The 16023-nt window shown below is 45.4% G+C and overlaps 1 protein-coding gene and 1 non-coding gene across 2 annotated transcripts; both read left to right on the top strand.

Annotated features, from left to right (window-relative positions):
* The first annotated feature begins 12107 nt into the window (after positions 1-12107).
* Positions 12108-14745, top strand: LOC123063612 (small nuclear ribonucleoprotein Sm D2). Its single transcript, XM_044487470.1, has 5 exons — positions 12108-12222; positions 12488-12534; positions 12630-12704; positions 14177-14281; positions 14374-14745. Exons 2-5 carry the CDS (start codon positions 12511-12513, stop codon positions 14488-14490), a joined length of 321 nt encoding a protein of 106 aa, XP_044343405.1. The 5' UTR covers positions 12108-12222; positions 12488-12510; the 3' UTR covers positions 14491-14745.
* A 350-nt stretch (positions 14746-15095) lies between these two features.
* Positions 15096-15167, top strand: TRNAC-GCA (transfer RNA cysteine (anticodon GCA)). The gene has a single exon. It is a non-coding gene; the product is annotated as a tRNA-Cys (tRNA).
* Positions 15168-16023: the final 856 nt, after the last annotated feature.

The raw sequence follows: 16023 nt of genomic DNA, 5'->3' as shown, positions 1-16023 counted from the left end.
CGAATGGACGGATGCAGCCACGGCCGGACTCGACGAAATAAAAGCCATATTGGCAACAAACCCAGTCCTGGCCGCGCCAAACCCTGGCGAACCAATGCTATTGTACATTGCAGCAACACATCAGGTTGTAAGCGCAGTACTCGTCGTCGAACGAGAAACGGACGGACACAAATTCCCCCTTCAAAAGCCGGTCTATTATGTGTCCACTGTCCTCACTCCCTGCAAATCACGGTACCCGCATTATCAAAAGATTGCGTACGCGGTATTCATGGCATCCCGGAAGCTACGACACTACTTTCAAGAGTGTTCAATAACAGTAGCCTCGGAAGTACCACTTAACGATATTATAAACAACCGTGACGCAACGGGCCGGATTGCAAAATGGGCCATTGAGCTCCTCCCATTCGACATAACTTATAAGCCACGGCGAGCCATCAAGTCGCAAGTCTTGGCCGACTTCGTCGCAGAATGGACGGAGGCCGAACTCCCTAAAGAGTACGGCACATATTCAAATTGGATCATGCATTTCGACGGCTCCAAGATGTTGGCCGGACTGGGGGCTGGCGTCGTTTTGACGTCCCCCACAGGAGACACAGTTCAATACGTACTCCAGATTATGTACACAGACTCCAACAATGCAGCCGAATATGAGGCCCTTTTACATGGTCTCCGGATGGCAGTATCCATGGGCATTCAACGCCTAGAGGTGCGCGGGGACTCGAACCTCGCAATATCCCAAATAAATGGAGACTTCGACGCCAAGGATCCAAAGATGGCAGCTTACCGCAACGCCGTCCTAAAAATGTCAGCTCGGTTCGAAGGGCTTGAATTTCACCACATAGCCCGGGAAAATAATCAGGCGGCAGATGTCCTGGCACGCATCGGCGCAAAACGCGATGTAGTCCCCCCCAACATCTTCTTGGAAAGGCTGTTCAAGCCATCCGTAGTATGGGAAGGGGAGCCGCACAACAACAGCCCGGACCCAACCGCACTGCCCGACACCAAACATTCTGATACAATCGGCGGCTCTGCCAATGAAATAACACCTTCAGCCCACGTAATAATGGCCGTCATCGCCCCGTGGACAGAACCATTCCTCGCCTACCTTATTAGGCAGGAACTCCCCGAGGACCAAAACGAGGCACGCTGCATAGTGCGGCGATCCAAAGCCTACAAAGTCCACGAGGGAGAGCTTTATAAGAAAAGCACTACCGGAGTCCTTCGAAGGTGCATCTCCGAAGAGGAAGGGCGGAACCTCCTGGCTGAAATTCATGTCGGACTCGGCGGTCATCACGCTGCAGCTCGGTCCCTTGTGAGCAAGGCCTTCCGCACAGGCTTTTACTGGCCGACGGCCCGGGCAGACGCCCAGGACTTAGTCCAACGATGCACCGGTTGCCAGCTCTTTGCAAACCAAAGCCATATGCCACCCACCGCCCTCCAAACTATCCCCATCACTTGGCCCTTCGCAGTCTAGGGGCTTGACATGGTTGGACCCCTTAAAGGCGGAACCCACAAGCACAAATACTTACTGGTCAAGGTGGATAAGTTCACGAAATGGATAGAAGCCAAGCCTGTTAAGACGGCCGAATCCGGACCTGTGATACACTTTATATCTGTGGTTGTACACCGTTACGGCGTCCCCCACAACATCACCACTGATAACGGCACGAACTTTATGGCCGACGAGGTCAAACTCTGGTGCAAAAACATGGGCATCAAGCTCGATTATCCTTCCGTCTATCACCCACAAACTAACGGCCAGGTCGAACGTGCAAATGGTCTTATCATGAGCGGCATTAAACCCAGATTAGTGCGGTCCCTCAAGGAATCTAACACGCACTGGGTAGAGGAGCTCGACTCCGTACTCTGGGGGCTGCGGACCACGCCGAATTGCACCACCAGATACACACCATTCTTTATGGTGTATGTCACAGAGGCAGTTTTTCCTTGCGACATAATTCATGACTCACCTCGAGTGCGCATGTATGAAGAAAGAGAAGCCGAGCTCGATCGGCAGGACAGTTTGGACGCATTGGAGGAGGAGCGTGACGTGGCAAAAGCCCGTTCCGCATTCTATCAACAGCAGGCTCGAAGATACCAAAGCAGAGAAGTACGGGCCAAAAATTACAACGTTGGCGAATTAGTTCTACGCCTGCCGGACAAGAAAAAGGACAAACTCAAGCCCAAGTGGGAAGGTCCCTTCATAATTGACCAAGTCCTGACTGGTGGAGCGTACCGCCTGCGAAATGCATCGGATAACCGACTCGAGCCGAACCCATGGAACGCAGCCCGTCTCCGAAGATTCTATGCCTAGCGCCGGACTCTGTGTTCGTCTCCTTCCTCTGTCCATTTTTTATATACTTTCTGTCTTACATTCCTCTTCTTCTCTCTCTCTCTCTTATAGCCTTTAAAGCTCATAAAGTGACGCGCTATCCGCGCTCATTAAACCTGGGGGCTTCTTTAAACAGAAGCTTATTTATACGGGCTTCATGCCCAACACATGTGTCACACTTCCGCATGTACCTTTTATTCACCATTATATGCATCGATATGACTTAAGTTTTGGCCAAGCTGGGTTGCCTGGCTCCTGTGCTTACCCCTACGTTCCCGATTGTTCGGCTAGGTGGTAAAGGGAGCACCTCTGCGATTGTTACTGCCGGGTCAGCCGGACGTGTACCTCAGACTGGGTGAAGCCGAAAGCTAGCGTTCTTAAGGGAATATTCGGTCGGTGAACTAAAGATGATCCTTTTTTATTTATCTATATGCCCCCAGATGTTTTTCCTGTGTTTCTTTTCGCAGCATGGACATGCACTTTAGGGCATGCCTCCCAGGGAAAGGAACCCCTAACGGAACTATTCTCCCTGGAAGATGTTTCTTACTAACCATGTAATATAACATAACTAGTCGGGCACTTGTCTGTTCACGCACTAATGACCCCTACGCCTGGTCTCCATGCATTCCCCGGTTCCTATATAACCGCATGGGAATTCGGACACACTCCGGACCGTCAGGTCCCGAGGCTGAAGCGAAAAGGTTGGCCATGACAAATGATCTACAATCCGGCTAGAAGGCATTATAAATGTCAATTAAATTACATAGTCATTTTGACTGATTGTATTCCTCTTCAATACCATCTAACAGGCTGTCTAATTTACAGTCCTGCTGGGAATACTTTGCGGCCAACTCTACTTGGCCGTATACTAAGCTTACAGGGATCTCCTTCCCATCGGGCCCTACAGGACCGACCTCGGCCATGTGGTTGGGGTCAGCCTTTGTGTACCGCGTCTTCACCATGGCCCAGGCCTCCCTAGCGCCTTGACGGCAGGCCGATATCTTCCACAATCGGAAGCGCCGCCGTGCTCCCTTTAGCTTCTCCGCAAGCTCTCCAAGACCTTCGGGCATGGAGATGGATGGCCACAGGGCCTGGGCGACGCCTTGCATCGCCTGCCGAACTCGATCGAGCAGTTGCGAGAGCTCAGGAAGAAGGTCACCCGTAGAACCGGGCATCTCCTCTGCAGGACGACCTGTTAGCACACCTACAGACATTGCTCTGTTAGTCGACTTCCCCGCCGAACTTTCTTTCAAAGGTTCGTTCAAGCACTTACTAAATATGCCGCGTCGAAGCCGCTGATTCTCCTTCACGGAGTCTGACAGCTGGACACGAACATCTTCCAACTCGACGCCCAGCTTGGTGTTGGCATCTTGGAGATCGTTCTTCTCCCGCCTCACCTTTGTCAGCACCTTCTCACCAGCCTTTAGCTGGCGTAGGAGGTGTTGCCTTTCCGGATTCAATCCGGCGCCATCTGCAATTTCATTTGTCAGATTCGCACCCATGCCGTGCTTCGCAAAATACTTATCTTTCAAAGTGTATATTACCAGAGGGGGTCTCCTTGGGCTCCCCTGCCGCGGCTAGTGCGGCCTCAAGTTGGGCTTTGCACTCTTCCAGCTCCTTGGACAGTAGGGAATTCTTTTCTGTAAGAACCTGCACAACAAATGATCCTTAAATCAGTTATTCTAACTGTTTCAAGTCTCGGGGGCTACTGGTCTATATATATAATTACCAAAATTTTCTTACCCGTATGTCTTTCACATATTGCTCCGTGGCTCTGGCTAGACCATTTTGAGCGGCACGGAGGTACGCATCTCCCGAATTGAAGGCATCTAACGCCCCTTGGGAGAAACAAGCACTGCGAAGAATTGTCCGGCGGCGCCTGTGGTTCATGGCACTCTCCACCTCAGAGTTGGTGGCCGACAACCCGTCCGCATCCTCTGTCGGAGGAGCGTCTGGCATGCGCCTTGCGTTCGCCTCCACCTCCGGACTAGGCTTTGGAGCCTGGCTGGTGGAGGCGTGATTGGCAGCCTCTCCGGATATAGTCCGGCAAGGTCTCTTTGTCCTAAAGAAAGCACAAGTGTCAAATGTGCCTCGAAGGTATAACACCTAGGATAGGGGGGCGCGCCATACCTTTGCGCTGATGCCTCGGTCCGAACTGCACTTCTTTTCTGCCCACGGGACCCTGCGGCCCCTCGTTGGCTTGTCGTCGCAGGTTCGACCTTCCGCCTCAGAAACCTCCCCTACAAAGTTCGGTTGTAATCAGGAAACTGAAAACATGAGAGGGCGGACACCTATTCGGGGTACTGGGACTTTGATCTCAGTTACCTGGGAGGCCGGAATTAGCCCTGGGTAATCAGCCGTAATGGCCACCAAGGCGTTGTCCATACTCAATTGATGGAACACTCCATCAATTAGCTCCACAGATATGTCCGGATCCTCTTGAGAGGCCGGGTCGAGGGACCGTCCTGGGTCCTCGGGTTGTGGATGAGGGCTGCTTATTTCCTTAATAGCCCGGCGCAGTTCCTGCATTGAAGTCGTCAGACTGAATATTTAACAATGGGAATACAAAACGGATGGGCAAGTAAATGCGACCACTTACCCAGCTTGGGGGATTGTGCATAGAGAATCCACCCTGTGGGTTGACGCGGAGAAATTCCTCCTCTTCTCCCTTATACAAACTGGACAAGATCTTTAGTAGAGCGGCAGCTGAATCCGGCCCCTTACGGCCGTAGCGGGTGGCGTCGTCCTCCCCGTTGAAGTCCCACATGGGGTGGCTTCTATACTGAAGCGGCTGCACCCCCCGCATGATGCATTCGGCCATAACCCCGATCATGGTTAGTCCGGAATGGGCTAACAATCTTATTCGGCCCATCAGGTAAATGATGTCCCTATCGCTTTCCCTCTGAGGGCTCCGTGGACGCCAGCTTAGGCGCTTCTTTAAGGGAGCACTGTCGAATTCAGGGAGGCCGATCCGGACAGGATCCGGCAGCGGGACGTCTTCTATATAGAACCATTCCGAGGGCCAGTCTTCGGACGCCTTCTTTGGGGTTCCGGACAGATATCCGGTCCCAGCGATGCGCCATACTTCAGCTCCGCCCACTTGATACATTGACCCCTCCTTAGAGCGGGGCACAAGGCAGAATAACCTTTTCCATAGCCCGAAATGAGCCTCGACGCCCAAAAACAGCTCGCAGAGGGCTACGTAGCCCGCGATATGCAATACGGAGGCTGGCGTGAGATTGTGTAGCTGGAGGCCGTAGAACTCCAGCAGCCCCCGGAGAAATGGATGGATTGGAAACCCGAGCCCCCTTATTAAATAAGGGAAAAGGCATACCCGCTCTCCTTTGGAGGGATTGGGGGCACTCTCCGCTTGCTTTCCACCGTTATAGATGGCAAGACCGCCTCGAACCGGGACCATGTAGGCCGGGGGGAGAAATCCCTTGGTCTGGAGCTTCACTAGCTCGCTATGCGGGACGGAGCATCTCTCCCAGTACCCGGGCTGAGGGCTGGAAGGGCGAAGGGAGGAGTTGTGATGGCTGGCCATGGTGGAATGGACCTTTGTCGGATGCGCTCTGATGAACACTCGCGAAGGGGGGAAGATGTGGTTTGGATCTAAATCCTCGTCCCCTTAAATAGGGCAGCTCATTTACACGGCTAGGGGTGCGAATGTAAAAGCACTCAGACTTTTCATATTCATTTGACACGTGGGAAGCGGCCATTATTGGGCGTAGAAGCCAAGGAGCGCAACATCTACAAGAAACCGGACTTTATTCAACAGGTACACGGAATTTGGGGGAGAACCCGCCTTGCAATGCCGAAGACAATCTGCGCGCCGGACTCATCGTCATTGAAGCCTGGTTCGGGGGCTACTGAGGGAGTCCTGGATTAGGGGGTGTTCGGATAGCCGGACTATACCTTCAGCCGGACTCCTGGACTATGAAGATACAAGATTGAAGACTTCGTCCCGTGTCCGGAAGGGACTTTCCTTGGCGTGGAAGGCAAGCTTGGCGATACGGATATGTAGATCTCCTACCATTGTAACCGACTTTGTGTAACCCTAACCCTCTCCGGTGTCTATATAAACCGGAGGGTTTTAGTCCGTAGGACAACATACAACAACAATCATACCATAGGCTAGCTTCTAGGGTTTAGCCTCTCCGATCTCGTGGTAGATCTACTCTTGTACTACCCATATCATCAATATTAATCAAGCAGGACGTAGGGTTTTACCTCCATCGAGAGGGCCCGAACCTGGGTAAAACTTTGTGTCCCTTGCCTCCTGTTACCATCCGGTCTAGACGCACAGCTCGGGACCCCCTACCCGAGATCCGCCGGTTTTGACACCGACAGTGGACCTCCGGGCTGTCCACGAGGCAGGGGGCGCGCTCAGGGGGTGGGCACGCCCCCACCCTCGTGGGCAGCCCGGGACTCTTCTGGTCCAACTCCGATACTCCGTGGGCTTCTTCTGGTCCAAAAATAAGTTCCGTGAAGTTTCAGGTCAATTGGACTCCATTTGATTTTCCTTTTCTGTGATACTCTAAAACAAGGGAAAAACAGAAACTGGCACTGGGCTCTAGATTAATAGGTTAGTCCCAAAAACCATATAAAATAGCATATAAATGCATATAAAACATCCAAGGTTGATAATATAATAGCATGGAACGATAAAAAATTATAGATACGTTGGAGACGTATCAGGGTTCGACACTCTTACTTATCGAAAGGACTACGATAGATTGCCTATACTTGTGGGCCATCAAGACTCTTTTCTGGTGCCGTTGCCGGGGAGTGAAGCGCCTTTGGTAGGTGGAATTTGGTAAGGAAAATTTTATATAGTGTGCTGAAATTTACTGTCACTTGTTACTATGGAACATAATCCTTTGAGGGGCTTGTTCGGAGTATCTTCACCCCGACCAGTAGAGCAAAGAGTTGCTCCTCAACCTACTGAAAATGTTTGTTTTGAAATTCCTTCGGGTATGATAGAGAAACTTCTAGCTGATCCTTTTACAGGAGATGGAACATTGCATCCTGATTTGCACCTAATCTATGTGGATGAAGTTTGTGGATTATTTAAGCTTGCAGGTATGCCCGAGGATGTTATCAAGAAAAAGGTCTTCCCTTTATCTTCGAAGGGAAAGGAATTGACATGGTTTAGGCTATGTGATGATATTGGATCATGGAACTACAAACGGTTGAAATTGGAATTTCATCAGAAGTTTTATCCTATGCATCTGGTTCATCGTGATCGTAATTATATATATAATGTTTGGCCTCGCGAAGGAGAAAATATCGCTCAAGCTTGGGGGAGGCTTAAGTCAATGTTATATTCGGGCCCCAATCATGAGCTCTCAAGAGAAATTATTATTCAAAAATTTTATGCTCGGCTTTCTCTCAATAATCTCTCCATGCTCGATACTTCTTGCACTGGTTCTTTTATGATGAAGACTATTTAATTCAAATGGGATTTATTGGAAAGAATTAAATGCAACTCTGAAGATTGGGAACTTGACGAAGGTAAGGAGTCAGGTATAACACCTAAGTTTGATTGTGTTAAATCTTTTATGGATACCGATGCTTTTCGTGAATTTAGCACTAAATACGGGCTTGACTCTGAGATAGTAGCTTCTTTTTGTGAATCATTTGCTACTCATGTTGATCTCCCTAAGGATAAGTGGTTTAAATATCATCCTCCCATTGAAATAAAAGTAGTTGAACCTATTAAAGTTGAAGAAAAGACTATCACTTATAATGTTGATCCTATTGTTCCTACTTCTTACATTGAGAAACCACCTTTCCCTGTTAGAATAAAGGATCATGCTAAAGCTTCAACTGTGGTCAACAAAAGTTATATTAAAACACCCAAACACTCTGAACAAATTAAAGTTGAACCTAGTATTGCTATGGTTAAGGATCTCTTGGTCGAAAATGTTGATGGGCATGTTATTTACTTCTGTGATGAAGCTGCTAGAATTGCTAGACCCGATACTAAAAATAAACATAGACCTAGTGTAGGCATGCCTTTTATTTTTGTTAAAATAGGAGATCATTGCTATCATGGTTTATGTGATATAGGTGTTAGTGCGAGTGCAATACCTCATTCTTTATACAAAGAAATTATGCATGATATTGCAACTGCTGAATTAGAAGGTATTGATGTTACAATTAAGCTTGCCAATAGAGATACTATTTCACCAGTTGGGATTGTAAGAGATGTTGAAGTATTGTGTGGGAAAGTTAATTATCCTACTGATTTTCTTGTCCTTGGTTCCCCACAATATGATTTTTGTCCCATTATATTTGGTAGACCCTTCTTGAATACTGTTAATGCTAGGATAGATTGCAAAAAGGATATCGTTTCTATTGGATTAGGGCATATGTCTCATGATTTTAATTTTGCTAAATTTCGTAGACAACCCCATGATAAAGAATTGCCTAGTAAAGATGAAATTATTGGTCTTGCTTCTATTGTCATGCCTCCTAATGATCCTTTAGAGTAATATTTGTTAGATCATGAAAATGATATGTTTGTGAATGAAAGAAGGGAAATAGATGAAGTATTCTTCAAACAGGGACATATTCTGAAACACAACTTGCCTGTTGAAATTCCAGGGGATCCTCCTCCACCCAAGGGTGATCTCGTGTTTGAGCTTAAACCATTACCGGATACTCTTAAATATGCTTATCTTGATGAAAATAAGATATATCCTGTTATTATTAGTGCTAAACTTTCAGAGCAGGAAGAAGAGAAATTATTTAAAACTCTGAAGAAGCACTGTGCTGCTATTGGATATACTCTGGATGATCTTAAGGGCATTAGTCCCACTCTATGCCAACACAAAATAAAATTGGAGAAAGATGCTAAACCGGTTGTTGATCACCAACAACGGTTAAATCCTAAGATGAAAGAAGTGGTAAGAAAAGAAATACTAAAGCTTCTGGAGGCAGGTATAATTTATCCCGTTGTTGATAGTCAGTGGGTAAGTCATGTCCATTGTATCCCCAAAAAGGGAGGTATTACTATTGTTCCTAATGATAAATATGAATTAATCCCACAAACAATCATTACAGGTTATAGAATGGTAATTGATTTCCGCAAATTAAACAAAGCTACTAAAAGGATCATTACCCTTTACCTTTTATTGATCAAATGCTAGAAAGATTATCCAAACATACAGATTTTTGTTTTCTAGATGGTTATTCTAATTTCTCTCAAATACCTGTGTCAAAAGAGGATCCGGAAAAGACCACTTTTACTTGCCCTTTCGATACCTTTGCTTATAGACGTATGCACTTTGGTTTATGCAATGCACCTGCTACCTTTCAAAGATGTATGACTGCTATATTCTCTGACTTTTGTGAAAATATTGTTGAGGTTTTCATGGATGATTTCTCCGTTTATGGAACTTATTTTGATGATTGCTTAAGCAACCTTAATCGAGTTTTGCAGAGATGTGAAGAAACTAATCTTGTCTTGAATTGGGAGAAGTGCCATTTTATGTTTAATGAAGGTATTGTCTTGGGGCATAAAATTTCTGAAAGAGGTATTGAAGTTGATAAAGCTAAAGTTGATGCTCTTGAAAAGATGTCGTGTCCTAAGGACATTAAAGGTATAAGAAGTTTCCTTGGTCATGCCGGTTTTTATTGAAGGTTCATTAAAGACTTATCAAAAATTTCTAGGCCTCTGACTAATCTCTTACAAAAAGATGTTCCTTTTGTCTTTGATGATGATTTTGTAGAAGCATTTGAAATACTTAAGAAAGCCTTGATTTCTGCACCCATTGTTCAGCCACCTGATTGGAATTTACCATTATGTGTGATGCTAGTGATTATGCTGTAGGTGCTGTTTTAGGACAAAGAGTTGATAAGAAATTAAATGTTATTCAATATGCTAGTAAAACTCTAGACAGTGCCCAGAGAAATTATGCTAGTACTGAAAACGAATATTTAGCAGTTGTATTTGCTTGTGATAAGTTTAGACCTTATATTATTGATTCTAAAGTAACTGTTTACACTGATCATACTGCTATTAAATACCTTATGGAAAAGAAAGATGATAAACCTATACTTATTAGATGGGTTCTCTTGCTACAAGAATTTGATTTGCATATTATTGATAGAAAAGGAGTTGAGAACCCCGTTGCAGACAACTTGTCTAGGTTAGAGAATGTTCTTGATGACCCACTACCTATTGATGATAGCTTTCCTGATAAACAATTAGCTGTCATAAATGCTTCTCGTACCGCTCCATTGTATGCTGATTACGCTAATTACATTGTTGCTAAATTTATACCACCTAGTTTCACATACCAGCAAAGAAAAAAGTTTTTCTATGATTGAAGACATTACTTCTGGGATGACCCACACCTTTATAAAGAAGGAGTAGATGGTGTTATTAGACGTTGTGTAGCTGAGTATGAACAGGAACAGATCCTATGCAAGTGTCACGCCGAAGCTTATGGAGGGCATCACGCTGGAGATAGAACTGCGCGTAAGGTATTGTGATCCGGTTTTTATTGGCATACTCTTTTCAAGGATGCCCGTAAGTTTGTCTTCTCTTGTGATGAATGTCAAAGAATTGGTAATATTAGTAGACGTAGGGCGCCAAGTATACTCACGACGCAATATTCTCTATGCACCTAAGTCCTCAAAGCCAGGTATTTCAAGGACTCCAATATTTAATTAGACAATTGTCCTAAGAGGGGGTCATTGACGTGGAGAAGTATCTGACATGAGCATGATATATGGAAACAAGCGGCAAATTAATCTTAGAGTGTTTTGTGTTGCCTATGGGAGGAAGGAGATGACCCTGCACCACTTACGTTGGTGTACCATGTCGTGTATGTTTCGGAAAGCCTAGCTTAGGGCATGTAATATCGATCACCGCCTCCTTTGTCGTTGTGATGCCGAAGTTACACAATTGATTCCTAGACTTGATCGGGCAAGCAAGCTCATCAAAGAAAGAGTTAGTTATGATGGGTGTTTTTCGGGCGTGAATTGTGATTAAGGAAGGTCTTCAGGGATGGTAAAAAGGATCGAGGAGCTCAACACAATTGTTGAAAAAGCATGAAGCTTACTTGAGAAATAAAACAATGGTAAGGAGCCATACATAGTTGCCCCTACTCGGTTGTGGAAGCATTAGCGACTGCCACGTGAAGGTGGCCGAAAGCAACAGATATGCTAACTTCTTGTTGCGTGGTCGAATTGGCAACTCTTCTTTTTTTAAGTGGTGTGGAATTGGCAACTCTTATTTTTAGTGGTGCAGAATTTGTAACTCTTTTTTTTGAGATGTGTAGAATTGGCAACTGAGCACATCATCTCGAAGTTTATATTGGAGACGAACAATGAGGACGGCACGAGAAGCCTCAATGACAATTGTGCTGAATAGATCGGTCCATGGGCCACTCATCGAAAGAGGTGAAAGACGATCTAAGTTCCATTCATGAAGGAATACGAAAGTGGCCCGGGCGCGGCTTTTGACAACAAGTGCTGGTGCATATCTCGATGAAAAAATGTTGTGTTAATAAACTTTGCAAAACATGTTGTATGTGGCCTGACTGCATTTCGAAAACACTGTAATATCAAAATAAGGAAAACTCCTTCTACTAGTTGTGTGTGAATGAACACGAAAAATTCCCTTCGATGCCGACATAGGAAAAAAGAAAAAAAAGAGCCGAAAAAAAGACATAGGTGAAACACGAAAGAAGCCTCATATTAGGGAACAAAAAAGAAAAAAGAACCGACATTAGTGGTAAGCGTATAACTAATAAACCGACAAAGGACAGGGGGCTTCCCGCAAAACGTAACCCCGCCCCGCCCGCCCCTCCTCTTCCCCCTCTTCGCCGCCGCCCCCGCTCCGGTTCGCCTCCGCCACCGCCACCGCCACCCCGCAGGTAACGGCGGCTCCCGACTCTTCTTCCCCGCACCCCGAAAACGTCGATTAATTATCCCGCACTTCTCGATCTGTGACCCGCCGCCCCGCGAGTAGCCGCTGAAATCTAGGGTTCCTCCTCCCCCCTCCCCCCTCCCCGCGCGGGTAGTTTAGCTGTTCCGGACGAGGGGGCTGCCACAGTTCGTCCAGTTGCCCCGGGCTCTTGCTGTACGGGTCTCTAAGAGAGACTTAGGGTTGCTGCTGATTTGATTTGTTTCCGCTCGCAGGTCGCCGGCTTCGCTTCGCGTCGATGGCGGAAGAAGCAGCTGCCAATGTAAGCATCCCGCGCTTGCAATTTCCCCATACTTTTATCTTTGGGTGTATGGATGTCTTAACTAGTGACTGACATGGTTCTGTTTACGGCGGCAGGCGAAGAAGGAGGAGGAGGAGTTCAGCACCGGGCCCCTGTCCCTGCTCCTGATGAGCGTCAAGAACAATACTCAGGTGAGCCGAGCCGAGTTCTTGCTTGTATCGTCACCCCAGCTTTGCCAAGAGCTGGGGTTTCCTTTTTTCTGCACATGTTTGTCTGCACCTGCTTGAATTGAACACTCTCTGGTGTCCTAGTTGTTTGATATTGTGCCTGAAAATCCAATCGCCTAGTTGCTTGTGATGAATCCTGCTGTGGAAGTCAACATTGATTTAGTCAATTGTGTTTGCTAATAGCGCTGCCCTCGCAGTGCTGTCAAGTTAAATGCCCTGGTGCGTAATATGCGAGTAATCAATTTAGTTCCTGTGCAGCGTATAGTCCTAGTGTTATTACGGCATATAATAGGTCCTTTTATTAATAACTGAAACAAATGCAGCTCTGTAATCTGAAAGTTAATTCCATTCAGTTTGGGTGAATCATATTTTCTGTAACCTGAAACTTAGCACAACTCTGTACGTATTGTTGCAGATGAACTGTAGTTTCGTGATTTGCCTTCGGCAATAATGATGTGCTCTTTGCCCTGCAAAATTATAAATTGCCCCGGTGCGTAATGTGCGAGTAATCAACATTGTTTCTGTGAAGCATGTTTCTCTGCAGCATTTGTCCTAGTGCTATTGATGCTATACGATACACACTTTTTATGAAGTGAAACAAATGCAACTGTTTAACCTGAAAGCTCTCTTTTGTGCAATGTTGGTTGTATGATCCTGCTCTGCAAGTGAGCTGTGGCTTTCTTGAATTGTGTTTGCTAATAGTTCCTGTGCAGCATCTGTCCTAGTGTTCTCATTGCGTATCATAGGCCCTTTTATTAACTGAAAGAAATGCAACTCCATTACCTGAAAATTATCTTTTATCAAAGTTCTTCTCTTGTCTGAAATTTGAAGGTGATGCAATGGTCCTGACTTGATAATATTGTGTTGTATTATGACAAGTGCAATTCTGTGTTGGTCATATTGCTGCGTGCTTCATGCATGTACCACCGCTATGGTATTATATGGTTACTAAATTGAAAATGTCTGGAATTAAAATTGTTGTTGTCAGTTGTGTTGTCATATACTAAAGTAGGTTGGTCTGTGTAGTAGCTAATGTAGAATTGGCTGCAAGATTAGTGACTGACTGTTTAATGAAGCCTCAATGTTTGAAATGTGTAGCCAGTTATGAACCCTTGGGTGAGCCCAATGCACACCATGAACCTTGATGGAGTCAAATAAAAAAGGTGCTATTAGCTGATCCGCTTGATAGCTGCTACAAGTCTTATTGTGTATATGTCTGCGTGCTTGATGTGATTCTCTACTTCTGTAGGCAAGCTGTTTTACGTAAATGTTTCATGTGTGTAACCTTACACCTTTGCTTGCCGCAAACACGCATGTATAATAAATAATGAAGAAGTAGATCTCTAGGTGACTGCTTGTCTGCACTTGCACTGACTACAGACGATGTTTCCCACATTAGCCGTTGTACTGACATTGTATGCTCTCTTCTGCCTCAGGTGCTTATCAACTGCCGGAACAACAAGAAGCTTCTTGGTCGTGTGAGGGCATTTGACCGTCATTGCAACATGGTTCTTGAGAATGTTCGGGAGATGTGGACTGAGGTATGTGCCCATTACCCCAACTTCCGCGCTGCTTCCTTATCTTCGAGCTTATTGCTGTGACTGTTCACTAACATCCACTGCTCTGGTTACAGGTTCCAAAGACTGGCAAAGGCAAGAAGAAGGCCCTTCCAGTGAACAAGGACAGGTTCATCAGCAAGATGTTCCTCCGTGGCGACTCGGTCATCATTGTTCTAAGGAACCCGAAATGAGTTAGACGACGACGACACCTCGTACGCCCGGAAGAGTCTTTGCTGTGTAGTCGCTGTTAAGTTTGTAATACTGAATACTCTAAAACAGCGAGTGTTTAAGAGATGATATCAAGCAGAGATTTAGCAGTATCGATTACTGGTTCAGTGTTGTAGTTTGGGATGTTCTGAGTTTTGCCTGTCCTGTATCTAAATTGCACTCGTAGTTTCTACTCGGATCATCAATATATCGGCAGGAGACAATTTATGTTTGTGAAATGTTTGATTTGCTGTTGATTCCGAGTTCATCGAAATTTGTAATTGCCCACCTTGAAATTAGTGATTGTCCATCTTAACTTGCACCGTCGGTTTCTATTAGGATCATCTATATATCAGCCGAATACAGTTTTAAAATATCAAATATGTTCAATTTGCCATTGGTTTTGAGTTTGTGAATTTGTAATTTTTTGCCCACCTCTGTACAGGGCTTTGTCGTTTGTTCATCGTTTTTGTCACTTTACATGGATTAATATTTTATATTTAGCGAGAGAACTAAAAGAAATGTGGTCTAGAAAACAAAAACATAGATAACAAGATTAGTACATTACTGGTTGTCATTAGTCATAACGGGGTCCATAGCTCAGTGGTAGAGCAATTGACTGCAGATCAATAGGTCACCGGTTCGAACCCGGTTGGGCCCTCCCATGGTTGCTTTTTATTTCTTTTTTGCCTCAGCCATATGTAGACCCTACCAGTGGGAACATCAAGGCATTTAACCCCTTTATGCATGGGGCTATATCATAAAAAGACACATCTTTTAGAGCGGAAAGCGAGCTTGCGTGTGTTGTAGGGTCTAAAATTTGGCCAACATGCACAGCCAAAAACACGAAGAGATGTATAGTTGGGTGTGACACCAAGAAGACGTGTAATGGGTGTCTCAAATTTGATAACCTTGCTTGGAAGCAAATTGATGAGGTATGTGGCGGTTAAGAAGGCTTCATCCCAAAACTTAAGTGGCATAGATGCATTGGCTAGAAGTGCCAGCCCCATATCAACTATGTGACGGTGCTTTCTGTCAGCTGATCCGTTCTGTTGGTGCGCATGAGGGCAAGACACATGATGTGAGATGCCAAGCTTTTGGAAAAAGGAATTTAACTTTTCATACTCACCACCCCCAGTCAGTTTGCATGGCAATAATTTTGGAGCTCAATTTACGTTCAACAAGATTTTGAAAATTGATAAAGACTTGGAATACATCAGACCTTTTCTTTAACAAGTAGATCCAAGTGAATTTACTATAGTCATCAATGAAGCTTACATAATAGGAAAATCTACCAACTAAAGTAGGGGTTGGCCCCCATACATCTGAAAATATGAGTTGCAATGGGGTAGTAGATACACTAGTAGAAATAGAATAAGGCAATTGATGACTTTTGGCTTGTTGACATGGATCACAAACTGACTCAACAATAGGCTCATAAGAGAGCTTATTTTTGCTAAGAATATATCTAACTATGACTGAAGATGGATGACCTAAACGACTGTGCCACCTTGACG

The sequence above is a fragment of the Triticum aestivum genome, chromosome 3A, assembly GCF_018294505.1.
Source record: "Triticum aestivum cultivar Chinese Spring chromosome 3A, IWGSC CS RefSeq v2.1, whole genome shotgun sequence".
Classification (NCBI taxonomy): Eukaryota; Viridiplantae; Streptophyta; class Magnoliopsida; order Poales; family Poaceae; genus Triticum; species Triticum aestivum.
This window is presented reverse-complemented; position numbering and strand designations above follow the sequence as displayed.